At 42.1% G+C, this 26,581-nt stretch overlaps 1 protein-coding gene and 2 long non-coding RNA genes across 3 annotated transcripts; 2 read left to right on the top strand and 1 right to left on the bottom strand.

Moving 5' to 3' along the window:
- Nucleotides 1-12,494: 12,494 nt before the first annotated feature.
- LOC145220092 (uncharacterized) lies at nt 12,495-14,578 on the top strand. Its single transcript, XR_013857992.1, has 5 exons — nt 12,495-12,704; nt 13,056-13,207; nt 13,324-13,414; nt 13,494-13,566; nt 14,018-14,578. It is a non-coding gene; the product is annotated as an uncharacterized LOC145220092 (long non-coding RNA).
- A 1,608-nt stretch (nt 14,579-16,186) lies between these two features.
- Nucleotides 16,187-23,114, bottom strand: LOC145219792 (uncharacterized). Its single transcript, XM_080087102.1, has 16 exons — nt 23,057-23,114; nt 22,885-22,997; nt 22,801-22,819; nt 20,840-20,961; nt 20,108-20,243; nt 19,088-19,179; nt 18,816-18,975; nt 18,600-18,760; nt 18,299-18,354; nt 18,125-18,233; nt 17,896-18,054; nt 17,696-17,823; nt 17,270-17,355; nt 16,631-16,793; nt 16,409-16,491; nt 16,187-16,290 (listed from the first exon to the last, which is right to left on the bottom strand). The coding sequence occupies exons 1-16, from the start codon at nt 23,112-23,114 to the stop codon at nt 16,187-16,189; spliced, it is 1,749 nt and encodes a 582-aa protein (XP_079943228.1).
- A 1,246-nt stretch (nt 23,115-24,360) lies between these two features.
- LOC145220306 (uncharacterized) lies at nt 24,361-25,437 on the top strand. The gene is made up of 3 exons (XR_013858092.1): nt 24,361-24,428; nt 24,491-25,121; nt 25,382-25,437. It is a non-coding gene; the product is annotated as an uncharacterized LOC145220306 (long non-coding RNA).
- Nucleotides 25,438-26,581: the final 1,144 nt, after the last annotated feature.

Genomic DNA, 26,581 nt, shown 5'->3' with positions numbered 1-26,581 from the left:
CGTCGAGGTGCACCCCTTTGTCGGCCTCTCATCCGAAATGTACTTGATCTGTCGATTTGAAACTTGGCACGAATATTCACAAGGCATTTAACTTTCCACTCACTTTGACCCCACCGACCTAACCCCAGGCATTGTGACGTCACATTTATGCGAAAACTACCTTTATTCAAACAATCGCTAGGTGACGCACTTCTATGGGGGTGCAACGCGGGGGGGTGCAAGCTGGAGGGGAAGGATAGGCCTTTCCAACAATGTCTCGATCGCCCTTCTGCGATCTCAACTTTGGCTGCAGCGAGGTCGAGAATTTGTGGTCATGAAAGTATACCAGGTGCCGACATAGGCTTTTCCGTTCTTAACTCGGCCGCTTGAAGCGGGTCGAGCTTCGTCGAGGTGCACCCCTTTGTCGGCCTCTCATCCGAAATGTACTTGATCTGTCGATTTGAAACTTGGCACGAATATTCACAAGGCATTTAACTTTCCACTCACTTTGACCCCACCGACCTAACCCCAGGCATTGTGACGTCACATTTATGCGAAAACTACCTTTATTCAAACAATCGCTAGGTGACGCACTTCTATGGGGGTGCAACGCGGGGGGGTGCAAGCTGGAGGGGAAGGATAGGCCTTTCCAACAATGTCTCGATCGCCCTTCTGCGATCTCAACTTTGGCTGCAGCGAGGTCGAGAATTTGTGGTCATGAAAGTATACCAGGTGCCGACATAGGCTTTTCCGTTCTTAACTCGGCCGCTTGAAGCGGGTCGAGCTTCGTCGAGGTGCACCCCTTTGTCGGCCTCTCATCCGAAATGTACTTGATCTGTCGATTTGAAACTTGGCACGAATATTCACAAGGCATTTAACTTTCCACTCACTTTGACCCCACCGACCTAACCCCAGGCATTGTGACGTCACATTTATGCGAAAACTACCTTTATTCAAACAATCGCTAGGTGACGCACTTCTATGGGGGTGCAACGCGGGGGGGTGCAAGCTGGAGGGGAAGGATAGGCCTTTCCAACAATGTCTCGATCGCCCTTCTGCGATCTCAACTTTGGCTGCAGCGAGGTCGAGAATTTGTGGTCATGAAAGTATACCAGGTGCCGACATAGGCTTTTCCGTTCTTAACTCGGCCGCTTGAAGCGGGTCGAGCTTCGTCGAGGTGCACCCCTTTGTCGGCCTCTCATCCGAAATGTACTTGATCTGTCGATTTGAAACTTGGCACGAATATTCACAAGGCATTTAACTTTCCACTCACTTTGACCCCACCGACCTAACCCCAGGCATTGTGACGTCACATTTATGCGAAAACTACCTTTATTCAAACAATCGCTAGGTGACGCACTTCTATGGGGGTGCAACGCGGGGGGGTGCAAGCTGGAGGGGAAGGATAGGCCTTTCCAACAATGTCTCGATCGCCCTTCTGCGATCTCAACTTTGGCTGCAGCGAGGTCGAGAATTTGTGGTCATGAAAGTATACCAGGTGCCGACATAGGCTTTTCCGTTCTTAACTCGGCCGCTTGAAGCGGGTCGAGCTTCGTCGAGGTGCACCCCTTTGTCGGCCTCTCATCCGAAATGTACTTGATCTGTCGATTTGAAACTTGGCACGAATATTCACAAGGCATTTAACTTTCCACTCACTTTGACCCCACCGACCTAACCCCAGGCATTGTGACGTCACATTTATGCGAAAACTACCTTTATTCAAACAATCGCTAGGTGACGCACTTCTATGGGGGTGCAACGCGGGGGGGTGCAAGCTGGAGGGGAAGGATAGGCCTTTCCAACAATGTCTCGATCGCCCTTCTGCGATCTCAACTTTGGCTGCAGCGAGGTCGAGAATTTGTGGTCATGAAAGTATACCAGGTGCCGACATAGGCTTTTCCGTTCTTAACTCGGCCGCTTGAAGCGGGTCGAGCTTCGTCGAGGTGCACCCCTTTGTCGGCCTCTCATCCGAAATGTACTTGATCTGTCGATTTGAAACTTGGCACGAATATTCACAAGGCATTTAACTTTCCACTCACTTTGACCCCACCGACCTAACCCCAGGCATTGTGACGTCACATTTATGCGAAAACTACCTTTATTCAAACAATCGCTAGGTGACGCACTTCTATGGGGGTGCAACGCGGGGGGGTGCAAGCTGGAGGGGAAGGATAGGCCTTTCCAACAATGTCTCGATCGCCCTTCTGCGATCTCAACTTTGGCTGCAGCGAGGTCGAGAATTTGTGGTCATGAAAGTATACCAGGTGCCGACATAGGCTTTTCCGTTCTTAACTCGGCCGCTTGAAGCGGGTCGAGCTTCGTCGAGGTGCACCCCTTTGTCGGCCTCTCATCCGAAATGTACTTGATCTGTCGATTTGAAACTTGGCACGAATATTCACAAGGCATTTAACTTTCCACTCACTTTGACCCCACCGACCTAACCCCAGGCATTGTGACGTCACATTTATGCGAAAACTACCTTTATTCAAACAATCGCTAGGTGACGCACTTCTATGGGGGTGCAACGCGGGGGGGTGCAAGCTGGAGGGGAAGGATAGGCCTTTCCAACAATGTCTCGATCGCCCTTCTGCGATCTCAACTTTGGCTGCAGCGAGGTCGAGAATTTGTGGTCATGAAAGTATACCAGGTGCCGACATAGGCTTTTCCGTTCTTAACTCGGCCGCTTGAAGCGGGTCGAGCTTCGTCGAGGTGCACCCCTTTGTCGGCCTCTCATCCGAAATGTACTTGATCTGTCGATTTGAAACTTGGCACGAATATTCACAAGGCATTTAACTTTCCACTCACTTTGACCCCACCGACCTAACCCCAGGCATTGTGACGTCACATTTATGCGAAAACTACCTTTATTCAAACAATCGCTAGGTGACGCACTTCTATGGGGGTGCAACGCGGGGGGGTGCAAGCTGGAGGGGAAGGATAGGCCTTTCCAACAATGTCTCGATCGCCCTTCTGCGATCTCAACTTTGGCTGCAGCGAGGTCGAGAATTTGTGGTCATGAAAGTATACCAGGTGCCGACATAGGCTTTTCCGTTCTTAACTCGGCCGCTTGAAGCGGGTCGAGCTTCGTCGAGGTGCACCCCTTTGTCGGCCTCTCATCCGAAATGTACTTGATCTGTCGATTTGAAACTTGGCACGAATATTCACAAGGCATTTAACTTTCCACTCACTTTGACCCCACCGACCTAACCCCAGGCATTGTGACGTCACATTTATGCGAAAACTACCTTTATTCAAACAATCGCTAGGTGACGCACTTCTATGGGGGTGCAACGCGGGGGGGTGCAAGCTGGAGGGGAAGGATAGGCCTTTCCAACAATGTCTCGATCGCCCTTCTGCGATCTCAACTTTGGCTGCAGCGAGGTCGAGAATTTGTGGTCATGAAAGTATACCAGGTGCCGACATAGGCTTTTCCGTTCTTAACTCGGCCGCTTGAAGCGGGTCGAGCTTCGTCGAGGTGCACCCCTTTGTCGGCCTCTCATCCGAAATGTACTTGATCTGTCGATTTGAAACTTGGCACGAATATTCACAAGGCATTTAACTTTCCACTCACTTTGACCCCACCGACCTAACCCCAGGCATTGTGACGTCACATTTATGCGAAAACTACCTTTATTCAAACAATCGCTAGGTGACGCACTTCTATGGGGGTGCAACGCGGGGGGGTGCAAGCTGGAGGGGAAGGATAGGCCTTTCCAACAATGTCTCGATCGCCCTTCTGCGATCTCAACTTTGGCTGCAGCGAGGTCGAGAATTTGTGGTCATGAAAGTATACCAGGTGCCGACATAGGCTTTTCCGTTCTTAACTCGGCCGCTTGAAGCGGGTCGAGCTTCGTCGAGGTGCACCCCTTTGTCGGCCTCTCATCCGAAATGTACTTGATCTGTCGATTTGAAACTTGGCACGAATATTCACAAGGCATTTAACTTTCCACTCACTTTGACCCCACCGACCTAACCCCAGGCATTGTGACGTCACATTTATGCGAAAACTACCTTTATTCAAACAATCGCTAGGTGACGCACTTCTATGGGGGTGCAACGCGGGGGGGTGCAAGCTGGAGGGGAAGGATAGGCCTTTCCAACAATGTCTCGATCGCCCTTCTGCGATCTCAACTTTGGCTGCAGCGAGGTCGAGAATTTGTGGTCATGAAAGTATACCAGGTGCCGACATAGGCTTTTCCGTTCTTAACTCGGCCGCTTGAAGCGGGTCGAGCTTCGTCGAGGTGCACCCCTTTGTCGGCCTCTCATCCGAAATGTACTTGATCTGTCGATTTGAAACTTGGCACGAATATTCACAAGGCATTTAACTTTCCACTCACTTTGACCCCACCGACCTAACCCCAGGCATTGTGACGTCACATTTATGCGAAAACTACCTTTATTCAAACAATCGCTAGGTGACGCACTTCTATGGGGGTGCAACGCGGGGGGGTGCAAGCTGGAGGGGAAGGATAGGCCTTTCCAACAATGTCTCGATCGCCCTTCTGCGATCTCAACTTTGGCTGCAGCGAGGTCGAGAATTTGTGGTCATGAAAGTATACCAGGTGCCGACATAGGCTTTTCCGTTCTTAACTCGGCCGCTTGAAGCGGGTCGAGCTTCGTCGAGGTGCACCCCTTTGTCGGCCTCTCATCCGAAATGTACTTGATCTGTCGATTTGAAACTTGGCACGAATATTCACAAGGCATTTAACTTTCCACTCACTTTGACCCCACCGACCTAACCCCAGGCATTGTGACGTCACATTTATGCGAAAACTACCTTTATTCAAACAATCGCTAGGTGACGCACTTCTATGGGGGTGCAACGCGGGGGGGTGCAAGCTGGAGGGGAAGGATAGGCCTTTCCAACAAGGTCTCGATCGCCCTTCTGCGATCTCAACTTTGGCTGCAGCGAGGTCGAGAATTTGTGGTCATGAAAGTATACCAGGTGCCGACATAGGCTTTTCCGTTCTTAACTCGGCCGCTTGAAGCGGGTCGAGCTTCGTCGAGGTGCACCCCTTTGTCGGCCTCTCATCCGAAATGTACTTGATCTGTCGATTTGAAACTTGGCACGAATATTCACAAGGCATTTAACTTTCCACTCACTTTGACCCCACCGACCTAACCCCAGGCATTGTGACGTCACATTTATGCGAAAACTACCTTTATTCAAACAATCGCTAGGTGACGCACTTCTATGGGGGTGCAACGCGGGGGGGTGCAAGCTGGAGGGGAAGGATAGGCCTTTCCAACAAGGTCTCGATCGCCCTTCTGCGATCTCAACTTTGGCTGCAGCGAGGTCGAGAATTTGTGGTCATGAAAGTATACCAGGTGCCGACATAGGCTTTTCCGTTCTTAACTCGGCCGCTTGAAGCGGGTCGAGCTTCGTCGAGGTGCACCCCTTTGTCGGCCTCTCATCCGAAATGTACTTGATCTGTCGATTTGAAACTTGGCACGAATATTCACAAGGCATTTAACTTTCCACTCACTTTGACCCCACCGACCTAACCCCAGGCATTGTGACGTCACATTTATGCGAAAACTACCTTTATTCAAACAATCGCTAGGTGACGCACTTCTATGGGGGTGCAACGCGGGGGGGTGCAAGCTGGAGGGGAAGGATAGGCCTTTCCAACAAGGTCTCGATCGCCCTTCTGCGATCTCAACTTTGGCTGCAGCGAGGTCGAGAATTTGTGGTCATGAAAGTATACCAGGTGCCGACATAGGCTTTTCCGTTCTTAACTCGGCCGCTTGAAGCGGGTCGAGCTTCGTCGAGGTGCACCCCTTTGTCGGCCTCTCATCCGAAATGTACTTGATCTGTCGATTTGAAACTTGGCACGAATATTCACAAGGCATTTAACTTTCCACTCACTTTGACCCCACCGACCTAACCCCAGGCATTGTGACGTCACATTTATGCGAAAACTACCTTTATTCAAACAATCGCTAGGTGACGCACTTCTATGGGGGTGCAACGCGGGGGGGTGCAAGCTGGAGGGGAAGGATAGGCCTTTCCAACAAGGTCTCGATCGCCCTTCTGCGATCTCAACTTTGGCTGCAGCGAGGTCGAGAATTTGTGGTCATGAAAGTATACCAGGTGCCGACATAGGCTTTTCCGTTCTTAACTCGGCCGCTTGAAGCGGGTCGAGCTTCGTCGAGGTGCACCCCTTTGTCGGCCTCTCATCCGAAATGTACTTGATCTGTCGATTTGAAACTTGGCACGAATATTCACAAGGCATTTAACTTTCCACTCACTTTGACCCCACCGACCTAACCCCAGGCATTGTGACGTCACATTTATGCGAAAACTACCTTTATTCAAACAATCGCTAGGTGACGCACTTCTATGGGGGTGCAACGCGGGGGGGTGCAAGCTGGAGGGGAAGGATAGGCCTTTCCAACAAGGTCTCGATCGCCCTTCTGCGATCTCAACTTTGGCTGCAGCGAGGTCGAGAATTTGTGGTCATGAAAGTATACCAGGTGCCGACATAGGCTTTTCCGTTCTTAACTCGGCCGCTTGAAGCGGGTCGAGCTTCGTCGAGGTGCACCCCTTTGTCGGCCTCTCATCCGAAATGTACTTGATCTGTCGATTTGAAACTTGGCACGAATATTCACAAGGCATTTAACTTTCCACTCACTTTGACCCCACCGACCTAACCCCAGGCATTGTGACGTCACATTTATGCGAAAACTACCTTTATTCAAACAATCGCTAGGTGACGCACTTCTATGGGGGTGCAACGCGGGGGGGTGCAAGCTGGAGGGGAAGGATAGGCCTTTCCAACAAGGTCTCGATCGCCCTTCTGCGATCTCAACTTTGGCTGCAGCGAGGTCGAGAATTTGTGGTCATGAAAGTATACCAGGTGCCGACATAGGCTTTTCCGTTCTTAACTCGGCCGCTTGAAGCGGGTCGAGCTTCGTCGAGGTGCACCCCTTTGTCGGCCTCTCATCCGAAATGTACTTGATCTGTCGATTTGAAACTTGGCACGAATATTCACAAGGCATTTAACTTTCCACTCACTTTGACCCCACCGACCTAACCCCAGGCATTGTGACGTCACATTTATGCGAAAACTACCTTTATTCAAACAATCGCTAGGTGACGCACTTCTATGGGGGTGCAACGCGGGGGGGTGCAAGCTGGAGGGGAAGGATAGGCCTTTCCAACAAGGTCTCGATCGCCCTTCTGCGATCTCAACTTTGGCTGCAGCGAGGTCGAGAATTTGTGGTCATGAAAGTATACCAGGTGCCGACATAGGCTTTTCCGTTCTTAACTCGGCCGCTTGAAGCGGGTCGAGCTTCGTCGAGGTGCACCCCTTTGTCGGCCTCTCATCCGAAATGTACTTGATCTGTCGATTTGAAACTTGGCACGAATATTCACAAGGCATTTAACTTTCCACTCACTTTGACCCCACCGACCTAACCCCAGGCATTGTGACGTCACATTTATGCGAAAACTACCTTTATTCAAACAATCGCTAGGTGACGCACTTCTATGGGGGTGCAACGCGGGGGGGTGCAAGCTGGAGGGGAAGGATAGGCCTTTCCAACAAGGTCTCGATCGCCCTTCTGCGATCTCAACTTTGGCTGCAGCGAGGTCGAGAATTTGTGGTCATGAAAGTATACCAGGTGCCGACATAGGCTTTTCCGTTCTTAACTCGGCCGCTTGAAGCGGGTCGAGCTTCGTCGAGGTGCACCCCTTTGTCGGCCTCTCATCCGAAATGTACTTGATCTGTCGATTTGAAACTTGGCACGAATATTCACAAGGCATTTAACTTTCCACTCACTTTGACCCCACCGACCTAACCCCAGGCATTGTGACGTCACATTTATGCGAAAACTACCTTTATTCAAACAATCGCTAGGTGACGCACTTCTATGGGGGTGCAACGCGGGGGGGTGCAAGCTGGAGGGGAAGGATAGGCCTTTCCAACAAGGTCTCGATCGCCCTTCTGCGATCTCAACTTTGGCTGCAGCGAGGTCGAGAATTTGTGGTCATGAAAGTATACCAGGTGCCGACATAGGCTTTTCCGTTCTTAACTCGGCCGCTTGAAGCGGGTCGAGCTTCGTCGAGGTGCACCCCTTTGTCGGCCTCTCATCCGAAATGTACTTGATCTGTCGATTTGAAACTTGGCACGAATATTCACAAGGCATTTAACTTTCCACTCACTTTGACCCCACCGACCTAACCCCAGGCATTGTGACGTCACATTTATGCGAAAACTACCTTTATTCAAACAATCGCTAGGTGACGCACTTCTATGGGGGTGCAACGCGGGGGGGTGCAAGCTGGAGGGGAAGGATAGGCCTTTCCAACAAGGTCTCGATCGCCCTTCTGCGATCTCAACTTTGGCTGCAGCGAGGTCGAGAATTTGTGGTCATGAAAGTATACCAGGTGCCGACATAGGCTTTTCCGTTCTTAACTCGGCCGCTTGAAGCGGGTCGAGCTTCGTCGAGGTGCACCCCTTTGTCGGCCTCTCATCCGAAATGTACTTGATCTGTCGATTTGAAACTTGGCACGAATATTCACAAGGCATTTAACTTTCCACTCACTTTGACCCCACCGACCTAACCCCAGGCATTGTGACGTCACATTTATGCGAAAACTACCTTTATTCAAACAATCGCTAGGTGACGCACTTCTATGGGGGTGCAACGCGGGGGGGTGCAAGCTGGAGGGGAAGGATAGGCCTTTCCAACAAGGTCTCGATCGCCCTTCTGCGATCTCAACTTTGGCTGCAGCGAGGTCGAGAATTTGTGGTCATGAAAGTATACCAGGTGCCGACATAGGCTTTTCCGTTCTTAACTCGGCCGCTTGAAGCGGGTCGAGCTTCGTCGAGGTGCACCCCTTTGTCGGCCTCTCATCCGAAATGTACTTGATCTGTCGATTTGAAACTTGGCACGAATATTCACAAGGCATTTAACTTTCCACTCACTTTGACCCCACCGACCTAACCCCAGGCATTGTGACGTCACATTTATGCGAAAACTACCTTTATTCAAACAATCGCTAGGTGACGCACTTCTATGGGGGTGCAACGCGGGGGGGTGCAAGCTGGAGGGGAAGGATAGGCCTTTCCAACAAGGTCTCGATCGCCCTTCTGCGATCTCAACTTTGGCTGCAGCGAGGTCGAGAATTTGTGGTCATGAAAGTATACCAGGTGCCGACATAGGCTTTTCCGTTCTTAACTCGGCCGCTTGAAGCGGGTCGAGCTTCGTCGAGGTGCACCCCTTTGTCGGCCTCTCATCCGAAATGTACTTGATCTGTCGATTTGAAACTTGGCACGAATATTCACAAGGCATTTAACTTTCCACTCACTTTGACCCCACCGACCTAACCCCAGGCATTGTGACGTCACATTTATGCGAAAACTACCTTTATTCAAACAATCGCTAGGTGACGCACTTCTATGGGGGTGCAACGCGGGGGGGTGCAAGCTGGAGGGGAAGGATAGGCCTTTCCAACAAGGTCTCGATCGCCCTTCTGCGATCTCAACTTTGGCTGCAGCGAGGTCGAGAATTTGTGGTCATGAAAGTATACCAGGTGCCGACATAGGCTTTTCCGTTCTTAACTCGGCCGCTTGAAGCGGGTCGAGCTTCGTCGAGGTGCACCCCTTTGTCGGCCTCTCATCCGAAATGTACTTGATCTGTCGATTTGAAACTTGGCACGAATATTCACAAGGCATTTAACTTTCCACTCACTTTGACCCCACCGACCTAACCCCAGGCATTGTGACGTCACATTTATGCGAAAACTACCTTTATTCAAACAATCGCTAGGTGACGCACTTCTATGGGGGTGCAACGCGGGGGGGTGCAAGCTGGAGGGGAAGGATAGGCCTTTCCAACAAGGTCTCGATCGCCCTTCTGCGATCTCAACTTTGGCTGCAGCGAGGTCGAGAATTTGTGGTCATGAAAGTATACCAGGTGCCGACATAGGCTTTTCCGTTCTTAACTCGGCCGCTTGAAGCGGGTCGAGCTTCGTCGAGGTGCACCCCTTTGTCGGCCTCTCATCCGAAATGTACTTGATCTGTCGATTTGAAACTTGGCACGAATATTCACAAGGCATTTAACTTTCCACTCACTTTGACCCCACCGACCTAACCCCAGGCATTGTGACGTCACATTTATGCGAAAACTACCTTTATTCAAACAATCGCTAGGTGACGCACTTCTATGGGGGTGCAACGCGGGGGGGTGCAAGCTGGAGGGGAAGGATAGGCCTTTCCAACAAGGTCTCGATCGCCCTTCTGCGATCTCAACTTTGGCTGCAGCGAGGTCGAGAATTTGTGGTCATGAAAGTATACCAGGTGCCGACATAGGCTTTTCCGTTCTTAACTCGGCCGCTTGAAGCGGGTCGAGCTTCGTCGAGGTGCACCCCTTTGTCGGCCTCTCATCCGAAATGTACTTGATCTGTCGATTTGAAACTTGGCACGAATATTCACAAGGCATTTAACTTTCCACTCACTTTGACCCCACCGACCTAACCCCAGGCATTGTGACGTCACATTTATGCGAAAACTACCTTTATTCAAACAATCGCTAGGTGACGCACTTCTATGGGGGTGCAACGCGGGGGGGTGCAAGCTGGAGGGGAAGGATAGGCCTTTCCAACAAGGTCTCGATCGCCCTTCTGCGATCTCAACTTTGGCTGCAGCGAGGTCGAGAATTTGTGGTCATGAAAGTATACCAGGTGCCGACATAGGCTTTTCCGTTCTTAACTCGGCCGCTTGAAGCGGGTCGAGCTTCGTCGAGGTGCACCCCTTTGTCGGCCTCTCATCCGAAATGTACTTGATCTGTCGATTTGAAACTTGGCACGAATATTCACAAGGCATTTAACTTTCCACTCACTTTGACCCCACCGACCTAACCCCAGGCATTGTGACGTCACATTTATGCGAAAACTACCTTTATTCAAACAATCGCTAGGTGACGCACTTCTATGGGGGTGCAACGCGGGGGGGTGCAAGCTGGAGGGGAAGGATAGGCCTTTCCAACAAGGTCTCGATCGCCCTTCTGCGATCTCAACTTTGGCTGCAGCGAGGTCGAGAATTTGTGGTCATGAAAGTATACCAGGTGCCGACATAGGCTTTTCCGTTCTTAACTCGGCCGCTTGAAGCGGGTCGAGCTTCGTCGAGGTGCACCCCTTTGTCGGCCTCTCATCCGAAATGTACTTGATCTGTCGATTTGAAACTTGGCACGAATATTCACAAGGCATTTAACTTTCCACTCACTTTGACCCCACCGACCTAACCCCAGGCATTGTGACGTCACATTTATGCGAAAACTACCTTTATTCAAACAATCGCTAGGTGACGCACTTCTATGGGGGTGCAACGCGGGGGGGTGCAAGCTGGAGGGGAAGGATAGGCCTTTCCAACAAGGTCTCGATCGCCCTTCTGCGATCTCAACTTTGGCTGCAGCGAGGTCGAGAATTTGTGGTCATGAAAGTATACCAGGTGCCGACATAGGCTTTTCCGTTCTTAACTCGGCCGCTTGAAGCGGGTCGAGCTTCGTCGAGGTGCACCCCTTTGTCGGCCTCTCATCCGAAATGTACTTGATCTGTCGATTTGAAACTTGGCACGAATATTCACAAGGCATTTAACTTTCCACTCACTTTGACCCCACCGACCTAACCCCAGGCATTGTGACGTCACATTTATGCGAAAACTACCTTTATTCAAACAATCGCTAGGTGACGCACTTCTATGGGGGTGCAACGCGGGGGGGTGCAAGCTGGAGGGGAAGGATAGGCCTTTCCAACAAGGTCTCGATCGCCCTTCTGCGATCTCAACTTTGGCTGCAGCCAGCACCAGAACTACTGGCCATTTCCTGATCGTACGAAACGATGTTAGTTTTGCAATCTTCTGCTCATTGGATTTATGTTATTAAAAGGAACCCAATATCGTCATAATTCGGATAAACATAGAAATCAGCATACTGAATACGTTTTCTTCAATGTTTTAAACATTTTAGGGTGTTTTAAATTTATAGGATGTTCAAAAACGTTAGGTTATTGCAAGAACAACGCCAACAACCAATGTAAAAATGATTGTGATTGATTTTCTCAAATGATTCACCCTTTCTACAAACTAAAAATTGTTTGTCATTGTACCTAAGTGAGAAAGCGCAGGTCATCGGCGAGCGAGAGGTGTTTTGCATTAGCGAGTAAGTTTAGACTTTGAATAGATGTAGTTAGCGTGACCCGATTAACGTAATTTTTTGCATGACGTCATCCAAAGCCTTGATGACGTCACACACCAATTTTCAGCTTTCTGCGATGTGTATTTCGTAAAGTGTGAAATTTTCGTCGTGCGATAAGGAAAATGTGTGACGTCACAGTGACGTCATTATGTGCGTGACGTATCCGTACTATGACGTAGTTGATCATATGTAAAGGTCATTGGTGTATGTACAGGCAGGACGTAGTTATGACGTTGGGTCATGAAAGTATACCAGACCCACTAAAATTATAGATTGTATTTGACATGCACTTATACTTAATTAGGTCATGTACCATCATAATTAATAAATCATTTTTATCTACAATTGCAGTTTTAATATTCATTACAGAGTACATTCTAAACCTGTGTGAATTTGTCATAAAACTACTTTGTGCTGAAGACACACATACTTGTCATTTTGGTCATCGGAAAGAAAAATTTAAAATAATTGAAAAGTATCTTTACGGCCCTGCAACACCTACAGATGGATCAGTTCAGTTTTATGTAAGTTTTAATTAGCCAATAGTTGTATATGTGTTTAGCCTAAATGATACAGAATGCAATGTATGTTGTAATATGCAAAAAATACCCTACATGCTGTTCTTCTCTTTATGCATGAGAATAAATATGTTAGAAATGATCATTATCTAATGCTGGTCATGTATATCAAGGATTTTGCTGCTGTTTGCAAATTCATTCTGTCATATAGTAAAAAAAAGTGTAGCGCAATGAATGAGTAGTTGCAGATAGTTTTTTTAATTTGCTATTTTAGTTGTTGGAATTGAGGCACTTTTGCTTTCCAAAAATAGAAATATTTTTTTATATTTACCAGTTACTTGTGTTTTTGTTTTTTAGCCAACAAGTTACACATTTTGGAGTGATGCTGAAGAAAAAAGGAAACTTGTGACAATGCAAAATCTGTCTAAAATCCCCAATCTAGTGGCAACTAAGAACTAGAGGCTTATGACTGCAAGCAAACTGAAGACGAAATCTTTTAATAAATCCTAGTAAGTTTTAAACTAATTTATGTGTAGTTCTTTTGTGCAAATCTCACTCTAAAGCCAAAATCTGTGTTACATTGCTGCACGAACATTGCAATTACAACAGTGCTTGTGATTTTTAGGTATACTCTTGGCAAACATGGAAGGTCGTTTCCTTGCGATATTCTCTGGAAAATGACAAAAATTATCGGAACAAACAAAGGAAAGCAAAAGGTATACTTGCAGAAGTTTGTGTAACAAAACCTTATTGAGTTTGTACACAGTATTTACATTTGACTTTTTTGTATTTTAGTCTGGTGTTCAAAGCAAAACACTGGATTCCTGAAGCACCAGAAGAGATAAACCTAAACTAGTCTGAATACAAAGTAAGTTTATTAACAGTACAAATTTAATTTTATTGTGGCCCTAAGACTGACCAAGCTCTGGCCCTATTTGCTTGATTTAGTATGCTGGAGTGTTGAAATATGAAGCAGTGTACAGTGTGGAATGTTGGTTGTTTGTCCTTAAAAGGTCTTTTGGCAGAAATTTTTTAAAACAATTAAATAACACCTGCTACCCAAACCTTTAATAGATAAGATTTTGTTTTTGTTTGTTTACCTTACAACAATTGACACACCATCCCCAAAATGGGTCAAATGATTGTCTAGCTGCCTGAATACCACATTTACAAGTCAAATATTAATACCTTTGCATAGAAATTGTTATAAATATGAAAGTTGTATCTGTAACCTCATGTTGTTCTTTACTCACAAAATTGACATATGCTGCAATAAATTATACCTGAAGGACTAATCTCATCGACAATTTGATTTGCAGAGTGGAAGCGCGGAAATCTTTGTCAACATCCTTGACTTCAGATGTAAGAAGTAAAGATTGGTTTTTAAAGGCAGAGATTGCCATGGACTTTGATTTAGAATTTTTCTATATTTTACTGGCACTATTTGAAATGTTTAATTGTTTCTGCTATAATTGTGTTGTATTATGAACAAGCCATGTCAAACAGATATTATCAGGCAATGTTTTAGCACAATGCAATGAAAACCTTAATAGTATTTACAAACTCTTACATATTTGTCTATCGAGTCATACATATTTGTCAATCGTTCAGTGAATGGCATACTTTTTCGCCGTTTTTTTGCTGTTTACTGCTAACCCTTCTTGATTCTGTACTACTGTGATTTTTCACCATCAATATTATATTCCTACTTTAATTCCTTGGCATGTTTATTTGTTAGCGTTAATAGTTAGAAAGCTGCAAACGTTTTAAACATTGTAATTAAAAGTGCAAACATGTCAACACGTAATTAGGATCGGCGTTGTTAGGTGTCGTACTCATGTTTATTTGTGCGTATTATTGACATAAATTACCACGTCATATATACATCGTATGGAATAGACACTCTTACGTAAAAATGACGTCATGAGTTACGTCATACAAATGTAATTTTGAACGTTCGTTATTACGTTTGGTTTAACGCATATTTGACGTAATTCAACAACGTCATGGAGACGCGTTTTAATGAGGTCGTATTGACGTTTAACTAGACGTGCAATAAACGTCATGACAAAACGTTGTTTACAACGTCCTATTTACGTTTTCTCGAGTCGACACTTTTACGTAAAACTAACGTCACGATTTACGTTTTAAAGACGTCACGAATGTACGTTATCTGCAACGTCCTATCTACGTCTTCTGGAGTCGACACTTTTACGTAAAACAAACGTCACGATTTACGTTTTTGAAACGTCACGAATTTACGTTGTTTACAACGTCCTATCTACGTTTTCTGGAGTCGACACTTTTAAGTAAAAATAACGTTGCAAATTTACGTTTTAAGAACGTAATTTACAACGTTCGTAGTTACGTTTACTGAACGTAAGGTTTATGTTATGCACAACGTAGTTTCCAACGTCCTATCTACGTATTCTGGAGTCGACACTTTGACGTAAAAGTGACGTATTGTCGCAACGTCCTATCGACCAAACTTGACCAAAAATCTACGTCAAGCCGACGTCAAATTGTTAGCTGGGTATGTAGTTCAATACTGTTAAAGTCATCAAATGATATTTTAACTAAGCTGATATTTTTCCAATATAGTGGTCTTTTAAACTGTATTGAATAGTTTTATATTTAACTATATTATGTATTTTTTTTAATTTCGTTTTTTTTTTCGACCGACTTTATTGGGTAATTTTTTTTTTTGCTGACTGTCTATCTTCCTGGATTCTCTGTAGGTTTTACTTTGGTCCTAAATAAATGATGAGATTATTAAATTTTCACAAACTGACAGATTTTGACAAATGTTGCATGATGTGGCTTAGATTGACCAAAATGAAATTTAAATGAAATTTTCGACGAAGGTCTTAAAAGTCAACTGTATATTTGACAAATTCAATATAAGTAGATACATCACAAGCTTTTTAATTTGAGTCAACGTTACATAAATTAAAAAAGAAGCTACGGGGCAATAGAAAAAAGTATTTTTTTTGTTCACAGAGACATGTAATAAGTATGTTTACATTTCAGAATTTTTTTCGATTGCAATCGGCCTTTGCAATACGCATTGACGTGTTACTAACAATAAAACAGCAACAGTCTCGATAGCATGACATTTTTTCCGAAAAATCAACTGAATTCACATTATAGATACTAACAATATACATTTTTGACCTTTAATTGTGGCCAAAGTCAACGATTTCGGATTGTCGCTATCGCGTGATCGTTTGTGTAATTTACCTAGTTTTATTTACCGACACATTGCAATTTAAATAATAAAGAGATCCGAAATGTTGTCAACTGGTCTATGATTGGTTTGTGGGGTCCGAAATTATTACGAGGTAGAAGTCGCATCACTCAAAATTTAACTGCAGTTTGAAGTAAATCTAGATATCTTTCAATAAACAATAAAATATAGTGACAATGGATTAACAGAAAATAAATAAAGCAGCTGGTCAGAGAAATTAATTACTGTTGTCAGAAAAATATTATCTGTAAAATATCATGATGGTTGAATGGATGTCGCGGGTTGAATGGGCAAACTGATTTGCTCGCGTGGCAAGAATAACATCATCTCTTTTTCCATTCCAATCTAAACAGAGTCATTTTTTACATTATATGTCTATCAGTCAGTTTCTTAATCATGCTGTTTCTAAAAAAACTTTTCCCGAGTAGAAATCATTTTTTTGTTAATGTTAGTTGAAATATACTTGCAAAATCGTTGCAGTCATCCAAATAAGATGTGTTTCTAACTCCTCCAATGCAAATATATTCCCCAAGGCACGTATCAACTCTGGGCAAATAAAAAAGCTGTCGTAAAATTTTGAAAGGCAGTATGGTCACAATAACATTAATACAAAATTATTTTCAACAACCAATATCAATCATATTTCAACTCTTCAAAAATGTTTATTAATTTAACAATGCATTACTTCGCTCCGGGGCACAATGCATACGCTGTCCCGGTCCACCCGTATGTCCTGAACTGCAAATATCCAGTTGTAACTCCTGGTACAAGTGGTGGGATAGTTGAGATCAAGATATCTTTTCCTTTGCTGATCGATATCGGAACCGAGGGTCCATCACATTTCGGTGCTTGAAAGGCACAAGAAAACTCACAAAAGTGGGATTTCCTCTTGTTTATGTACTAACGAAATATGCTCATAATAATCTTATCAGTAAAGTATATGTGTAAAAAATGTGTTGGTAACACATGAGTCATTTCAGCCAACTTCGTAAAAGGTCATGTAGAAAAATCTGTTATTTATTTGTTATTTAAAAGAAGATTTATATGGAGGAAAATATAACACATGCTAGATGGCTTTAGCTATAGTACAAATCTTTTTTTTTCAAATTGGCAATAGCAACCAAATTTAATAGCAGTGTGTATTCATTAAACTTGATGAAGATATGCAAACAACTGTTTTCAATTTACACGTTTAAAGTTTAATATATACACACTGCTATTAAAATTTGGTAGCCATTGCCAATTTAAAAAAAATCATTTGTCTTAATAATAGCAAAAGGCATCTAGCATATGTTATATTAAAAATTTTGCAGTGTTTACTTACCAATGTTGTCAACACCAGCTACAATACTTAATATCTTTTTCATCGCCTTATCAATGTCAGTTTCTTGTATGTATTCCGGATCAGTGCTAAACAGAAAATTTTAATAAATAGGCTTATAATGCGTTCTCGTTTGGAAAACATGTCCGTGGATAATAAAATTTGTCCAAATGTTTTCCATTTTAATAGTCCTGTGTTTTCTAAACATCTAAATAACAATTTGGCTTTTAAAAACAGTAAAACATTAATTGTAATTAGTTAACTTATGTGAATAAGTTTACTTTCTCCAAACAGGACTACATTTATCGTAGTTGTAAAAGTGTCCTTCGTTTGGGTGATAAAAATATAGTGGGCTTAAATTCAAAGAGATTTATTACGTTTTTTTGTCGGTAGATTGAAAAAGAATGAAGTAAAATTAATTTATGGTACCTTGCAAACATCGTGTAGCCCACTATTGATTTGGTCCATATTCCAATAGGTCTTACATAAAAATCGTAATAACCATTGTAATTAGAAACCGTAAAATGTGCGCTAGTATCCTTGGGAGTGTTCCAATCCTAAAAAAGTTACATGGTTTTCAGGTGAAATCGTTTAATTGTTGCTATTCCAAAAAAACAAAACATTCTTACTTCTTCATTTTTGATGAAATACATGACGTCACAATAGTTAGGAACTGCGTCATCTCCATTATCACGACATAAGGCTTCGTACTTCATCTCGAAGCTTCCGTCAGAAATGGTTTTAGAGTATGATGTTGTATTGTCGGCGTTTAGCCTATAGCTGCGTACCTAATTGTCCAAGAATACAAACATATTTGGTTAATTTTTTATTGATTGTTCGTATTCGAAAAATTCTTACCCGTATATATTCACCTACAGTTGGTTTAAGAGGAAAGTTACCAATGAAAAGCATCCCGAAAAAGGGGTAGGAGGTTCGGGTTGATGTCATACTGTTCGTTGGAAGACAACTAAAATGACAAAAAATTATTAAAAAATGTTTTGTTTTGCAAAATACCAGATTTCGCAACCTTACCTCTTTTTTCCATTGAAAGTCACAGATGAACTACAACTGAATCCCGAAATATGTAACTAAAAACCCAAAAGACAATGACTATTATTAAAATAAAGTAAATCATTAACCTTTTTTTTCAAATCGATTATTTATTAATTAACACTTTTTATGCTGGTTGATTGTTGATATTGTAACAATACGCGCAATGGTTGTTGTAACTTTTTAATGATTATTAAGTTGTGATTGAATCAAATTAGTTTGTCAGACTTTTGGCATAAAATGCAACATAATGTTATGGCACAATATGGTAATTTCTTCAAACCTCCATCCCATAGGATGTAAACATATTCATGCCGCCAGTAGCAAGGCGAGAAGCAACGCCACTTGGGTATTCGTAACGGTAAAAGTTCGGTATAAGTGCCTCTACTTCTGATGATCGGTTTGCAAGAGCATTAAGAAGTTTTTCGGAATCAAACTCAGGAACTGAAAAGCAGCATGAATTTAAAGAAAAAATAAAAGATTATTCTCCACCTACTACCCTTGGGCTTTAGTGGATAATGATGCCTAAAGAAGTTGTAAAGATTTCCTCCATACATCTTCAGAAAATGGTCATTGGTGTAATATTGCAAGAAAGCTGTTGCTTCAGATGTGTTTGTGGGAGTAGAGTTAGGAACATGGCGTATCATGACGTCTTCTGCCTGTTGTAGTAAATGAGGCACATACAAATTAAAAATCTGAAGATCTCGAGAACAAGGAACTTTTGAAATTGACTTGTTTAATACTTAGATAATGACTGAAAGTTACACACACCTGCATAGAGTAGTAGGCAGAACTTTTGTAGTCTTTGTAAGTTGCCGCGTGTGTAGAACCAAAAGTATAGGTGTTTTCCCAGTTTAAGAACTCTATGTGAACGATACGAGTTAATTGAACGAAAGACAGATAAATTGGACGAAAAGCAACAGAAAAATACGATACCTAGCGCTAGTTAACTGAAAAAGACTTCTGGCGTGGGTTCCAATCCCACTGCAGGCTAGATTTTTTTAGTCTGTGCTATTCCATCTTGGAATGCTTGGAAGACCCGCTTGATTCGGTACGACGCCTTAGGAACGTGCGTACTATACTTTGTGAATTAGTGTGCCGTGATCGCTTGTCTGCATGGATGCTTCAGAGCTGATTCGAGTATCAATATATCCATCTTAGCTGATCAATGGTGGAACTGGCGATACTCTACTACGAAGCTGACATGTGCAGCATTCATGGCAGGCAACGATGCTTGTGATTCGACTCTCGGCGGTTACTACACTGAGCCTGATGGGTAGCTCAGTTGGTGGAGCGCGAGTCCCGGAAAGACTCTGTCGTGGGTTCGAATCCCACCACTAGATTTTTCTAGTCTGTGCTTTGACGTATGGATGTGCTCGGGAGACCAGCTGGATTCGGTATGACTCCTTCAATGGGCCTGGCGTATTATGATTTATGAATTAGTTTGCCGTGATCACTGGTCTGCATGGACGCTTGAAGGCTAGTCCCGGTATGAATGTATTTATCTTAGCCGACCCAAGTTCGGGTTTTCATAAAAATCGGGTTCGGGAAAGTTTCGGTGTTTGTACTTTTGATTCAACTTCGAATAGCGATATATGTGTTTTCACGTTTAGGCGTAAATTTAGAACCTTTGTTACAAAACGTTACAAGTTCAAGAGGTTTGGACTTAACCTGACTCGAGACTAAAACTTTACAAAACCTACTTCACAATCTCAAATATGCAGCTACAGTGATATTACTAACATGACCGAAACACGACCACAAAAAACAACAGCAAAAACTGTAACATACCTCGATGGGTCAAATCGGGTTCACTCTCGTAGTTGAACCAGGCATCGCCACCAGAGCAGGTTTTTTCCAAACTGTTTTCCATAACACTTGCCACTAACGTCCATCCTCCACCATCAGTTTTCATGTCACAATAAACCTGCATGAACAAATGCACAACCACAAGATAAAATGAATGTTGATCTGTATTAGGCTGTAGAAGTATCGACTTGGAAATACATTTCATAAGATTCACGTTTTCCAAATGTGTAAAAACATTTTTTTCTTTTTCAAAATAAGATAAAATTTGTCTTATTTTATTAAAAACAAACAAAGTATCCAAAAAAGTATTTTCGTGTCTTGTAAAATTATTGCAAGTATCTCGTCTTGAAGAGCCGGTTGCATAGTTAATATCGATGTCTTTTAAACGAATTTTAGGATAAAGTTATTGCATGTAATTATTGTTTTAGCTAAAAGTAACGTTGCTGCTGGTCCGATCGGACCTCAATTCAAAACCAATCCGACCAGACCGACGGCCATGGATACAGGGCATAAGGAAGAAATACATCGACCTTGCAAAGCCTCGACGTCCAAAGTTAGTGCTTTTTATACCAATGGCAATGCAAAAATGTTCTTTGTTAAAAGTGGCACGTTATTGCTTGAATCAACAGTAACAAAGTTTGGCGGATTCAGGATGAAAGTCACACAAATGTTTCAATAAACTTTCAAACAATAACATTTTGCAAATGACGTCACCTCGACAGTTTCCGTCGAGTTTGGTGGGCGAATGACGTAATATCCACTCTTTGTTATTCCATCGGCTTTGAGCTGTTTACAGGATTCGCCACTTGTTGGTGGGCAAGAAACGCTTTGTTGTTCTGCAACGAAAAAGAGTTAGCAAATGTGTAACAGGGACACTATTGGTCTGTTCATCTAATTATAATGTGGCTTGTTACGTCTGTTTGGGCCAATGCATTTCTCATTAGTGATATGCATTTGTTTTGATATTGATACGGTCCCCTACCTAAACCTAAATGATCTGTCACGTGATCGAGGACGATTGACCACCAAACATTTCAACGCAACGGGTTGCAAGTATCGACCATTTTAAAAATATCTCATTAAATACCGTTGTTAATTGTTTATTTATTCTTTGAATTTGTATTATCTCTTTTTGGGTATTTACTAGTGATGCACCGAACCCGCCTAAAAAGGTTCGGGCCGAAACCGACAATTCGGCCATGAGGCCGAATAATTTCGGCCGAATCAGGCCGAACCTAAAATCCCCGTTTTTTGGATGGTTTCAACTGAACCTTGTGTTGTTGATGTGAGTGGACTCAATTTTGACAAACTGAAATCACTTTTACACTGGGTAAACTTTGCTAAACGTCTAATATTTTGGAGACAACGTGGCTGTTATTTCATAGATACAACAAATAGTTAATTAATGATGTTTCGTATGGGCGTAAATGAAATTTAAGGCCTTAATTCCATGCATTAAAAAAGTTCGGTTTCGGCCGAATTTTCAAAAAAGTTCGGGCCAAACCGAAACATTGGAAAACAGGGGATTCGGCCGAAATGTTTCGGCCAACCGAAACTTCGGTGCATCACTAGTATTTACGTAACCCACTGCTAGTTGTGTGCTTTTGTTTTAAGACAGTGGTTCTCAAACAAGTTCATTATTGTTTTCAAAACGGTCCCTTTGCCATTACATCAGGGGCTCGCAGTCATCAAGCCTGAATGTTTAGTTTAGAAAAACGAAAGTTGATTGCAGGATGTTAGCCAGTTATGCAAAATTACGCATAACAATGATCCAAAGACAGTTTGTGACATCACAGACAAGACAAAAAACATTACAACTGTGCGCTATTGCATTTTTGTTAGTTGTCATGTAATAAAGACTACTATTTAGCAATGGAGATAGTCAATCTTCAATTGTACTTTGATTTACATTTATCCAGTGGCACAAACTGACGCCAAATTAGATTATAGAAGTACTTCAACGTTTTCGCGGTCCCCTCAAAATTGCCTCACGGACCCCTAAAGGACCGCGGACCCCGTTTTGAGAACCGCTGTTCTAAGACGTACAAGATGTTTCGCTTAGCCATATTGCGTATTTGTTTTTATTGTGACACTTCAGGGGATCGGCATCCTTTTGCATACAACCAAGATCAGCCAAGTCCCACTGGGTGGTGCACATTTTTCACTTTCAAGTCCATTTACTGTATACCATGTTGTTAAACCTCTCAATTTTTGGTATGTTTATCAAATGTTTGTCGTTGTTTAGCTTAGCTTTATAACCACTGCTAAAATTTGGCCAATTTGGTATCTCGCGTGAACCCCCTTTCTTTGTGACACATAAAACTCTTGAAACATAGGTAAAGTTACTCATAATCACTAGAATGTTTTTTGAGGCGAAGACTAGAGTCTATGTAGCGTCATGACGATTGTAATAAAAAACATTTATTCACTCGGACGCACTGACAAAGCGTGGTAAATGAAAGCTTTGTTGTTCCCATAAAGTTGATTTTAATTCGGAGACTCTTTTATAGAGGGTCGCAGGCTGGGTATAGGGTCGGTTCGGTAAAACAATATGCTATTTTCATCACCGTTTACATTTACAACACTGTGTTGCTGATTGCCAATATGTGTAGTTTACAATATTCATGGAGTAGGTTTTAGAAGTTAAAAGAATAACCAATTTTAGAGCAACTTACCGATTGCCGCGTTAATTGTCTGCAACAACATAACATAAAAAGTTACTTCTTATATAACATCGTTAAATTTGTTATTAATATCACCTTCAATGAAACAACTTCGTATGATGAGATTCCAATGAAAACACATAACAGAGAAATGATAAATCCATACAGCACGTATTTTGTGATAGTTTTTGACTTTTTCTTGATATTATCTAAAATATAAATAGTCACTGTTTGCTAGTTAATTTTCTGCTTTAAACCTAATACTCACGTTTGGTTGCTTGAATTGGCTGAGATGGCAGAGGTCTTTCGTACGTATTGTTGGTCATCTTGAAATTAAAATGATCTGTATGCTTTCATTTGCGAGGAAAACGAATTATATTGTTGTAAAAATGACTCATATTATCTAAACAAATGTAATATCCGCAAATCTGACGCAGTTGCGCAGTTTCTGTTGTATAAATACTTTGTTACGTTTGAGAGATTACACCTAATTCACTTTTGTTACGATGTGTATTAGCAATTTAGTAAAAATGACTAAGACAAGATGTATACCTGTTAAAGGTTCGTGGTCGGTTTAAGCGTGGTTTTCCATTTTATGCGTTGCACCACTGTTAACCACAATAAAACGGTAACACATTCTGTTTTAAGAGTTTAGAATAAACGCTTCAGATTATATTACCAAAATAAATACCACTAAGCCTTCGTCTATATAATTCACATTTAAAAATATATTTATATATTTCTCTACAGTGGTGTTGTAGTGGACAGCATCAGAAGACGTTTCAGTTACGTCACACATCAGCGTTACGTCATATTTTGCATTTTGTTTTGTGTCCAAGTTAGGTAGTATTAGTTTAATTGCCTCATTTACTTCAGACATATATTTTTAATGTTTAATACATGGTAGCTAAAACAACTTTTGATTGTTTTGAATTCTCCTAAAGCAATTCAACAATAGGATGTGCTTGGTGTCACTACTATCTTGTCTGTAGAATGTTCATTCTTAAAGGGCCCCAGCAGCGGCGATGTGACTTTTTCTACATTTTAGATATTTACAATTGCCATAATTCAGGGATTCCGAATCACTAATTTTTTTGGTCCTATGATTTGTCGTTTTCGAGATATTCAATCAAACAATGAGCTCTCGAGCGACACCTTGGTTCAAAATGTAGCAGCGATTGTTACGTCACCTCGTACCAACTTCTAACAATGGCGTTGATCAGCTGTTGTTTTTGTTGCTTGTTTTACCTTTGATGCGTACATTTCTTTATTGTTTACAACTGATAAAATTAACGTAGATACTTAGTTGACAGTTAAGCAATAAATAACAACTGTTTGCTTCAAAAGGTAGGTGTTTTGTTGTTGACAAAAGCTACTTTCCACGTAACAGAATTATTGGAGGTGTTTATGTACTAACTGTGTGATAATGGAGGAGAGAAAATTATGCGTTTGCTGCCATGAAATTAGTAAGTGCAACAGCAGTTAGCCAAGTTCAACGAATATTCTGAGTCGAATCTGCCTTGTATAAAAGCATATCCTGGATTTGAATCTATATGCCTCAACGTGTATGTATTAGAAGCAGCATGTTATCGATTTAAACGTCAATTCGGAAATCAGGATGAGGGTAACACCTATCACGAGTAAGTTTTACTGTACTAACTACTAACATGCAATATGCCACCAGCAACCTCTATGTATTCAGGCGTTACAGATATACTGCCTACAGAAAATTTGTTGAATGGTGCTGAGGAAGACTTCAGAGTTACGTTGCCAGACTGACAGCCACTTGTCAACTATAAGTTGTGAATTCCCTTGTGACGTTGCTGCACAACAATACATGTGGTTGCATAAGCTTTTCACCCAAGGTCCCAACTCTTTGCAACATGCTTTGTTAGAAAGTGCTGTCAGTTTCTTTTGGATTCCTAAAATTAAAACCATAAAAACAAATATACTGGTGTATGCTCATCTTTTATTTCTAACATAATTGTAGCTACATGCCAAACATCAAAATAATGTTTTGTTTGTGACAATTCTTCACTAATGTATTTAATGATTTGTGGATGCCTGTCAGTCACAAAGGCTTTAATAAACAATCATTTGCTTGTGATGTTTTCAATGCATCTCAAGAATCCTTCTTTTTCCATATCATTGCTGTTTGCCACTTCATTGCTCTAGAAAATATTATGAAATTACCATCTGAATACCTGAACAAGGTTAATAGCAACAATTTTATTGTTTCAAAGATCCATCATCCATCATTGTGTATGTACCATATTTAGCTGAGTGTCCAGGGAAATCTGCAGTTAATTGACTTCTGGTACACCATTTAAGAGGTGAAGAAGTTTTTTTTTACACACAATGTATTTTGGTTCATAGCTTAGTTTGGGTGGTTCCCTACATGAAAATGTATTGATATTATTACACCTTTTTTTTCATAATCACACTTTTTTGTTATTTCCAAGTAAATGGCATGACAATAAACTAAATTAGTATAACATAATGGTAATATTAAAGACTATAATGTTAAATGAGATTATGTCATAAAACAATTAACTAAAGCATACCATACGCTGTGCGGCTACTTTTCTTGCAGCTGCTCTCAATGGCATTTCTTGCTGAAGAAGACTGTTCTTGTAAATTCATGGAATAGCATTTGGCTTAACACCAGAACTTTTGCCATACCCCTGTCATACTGCATTTTATTTGTGAAATGTACAAAGAACACTGTATTCCGTTGGTCCCTTCCATTTTTTTCACGTTAACAAATTTAATCCAAGCTGACCGCAATTGCTTTATATTTGGAAAGCGAAAACGTGTCATTTTGCTGGCCTTTTGATTCCCTCTCGAATTGCAACCATACAAAGAACACACTGCAGGCATTTTTGCACACTTGAGTATAAAAATGAAAACATTTAAACACCAAAATACCTAAACTGACTAACGTATTTGGCGTCGCAGATCGTTAACAACCACCGACTATAAACAAGCTCCAAACCAAGTTGGTACGAGGTGACGTCACATGACGTTTGAGCTAAGTGACAAAATATCCGCTAAGTGTCAGTGTTTTTAGATTTAAAACGTAAATATTTGACTAGTAACTTTGATTTTTGTGGTTTTAAACTTGAAATCGTGTTTATAAAAATACGACAAACAACATATTAAAAAATAATTTTCCGGTGCCGGGGCTCTTCAAACTTCTTTAAAAACATTTTTTACGTTAGTAAAGGGGCGTAATATTGGAGCATTTTTGGACAAGTAATATGAACAAAAATATTATGTGCTTAAAAATGTTGTGCGTTTATTGTACATAAAACATTTGTAATGCAATAAACAGGAAACAGATATACATTGTAGCAAACGAAAAAACAAGTGCAATAAACTACCATGTGTGAAAACAACATACAATGACGAAACAATTAAAAACTATGATGCAACCATTGGAATTGGAAGGACCATTTTCATCCTTCGATTGAAACGTCTCTTTCATTTCTAGCCATTACTAATAAATAGGGCAAATATTTTTTGACTTGTCAAAAAAAGTCCAAATTTTGTCAAAATTGTTGGAATAGGTCAAAAATTGTCAAAATTGTTCACAAAGTCAAATTTTTTTACAAAGTTAAAATTGTTTACAAACTGCATTGTCGTGGTGTTGTAGAGGTTGCACTGTCAGTGAACTGTTCATTTTACACCTTGTAGCCTACTTTATACTGTTGTAACTGGCCCATTGCCTACTTATTGTGAATCATAAACCATAAAGTGAGTGAAATAATTAGGTTGATATGGCATGATGCGC

The sequence above is a fragment of the Phallusia mammillata genome, chromosome 3 (assembly GCF_965637545.1).
Source record: "Phallusia mammillata chromosome 3, kaPhaMamm4.hap1.1, whole genome shotgun sequence".
NCBI lineage: Eukaryota > Metazoa > Chordata > Ascidiacea > Phlebobranchia > Ascidiidae > Phallusia > Phallusia mammillata.
This window is presented reverse-complemented; position numbering and strand designations above follow the sequence as displayed.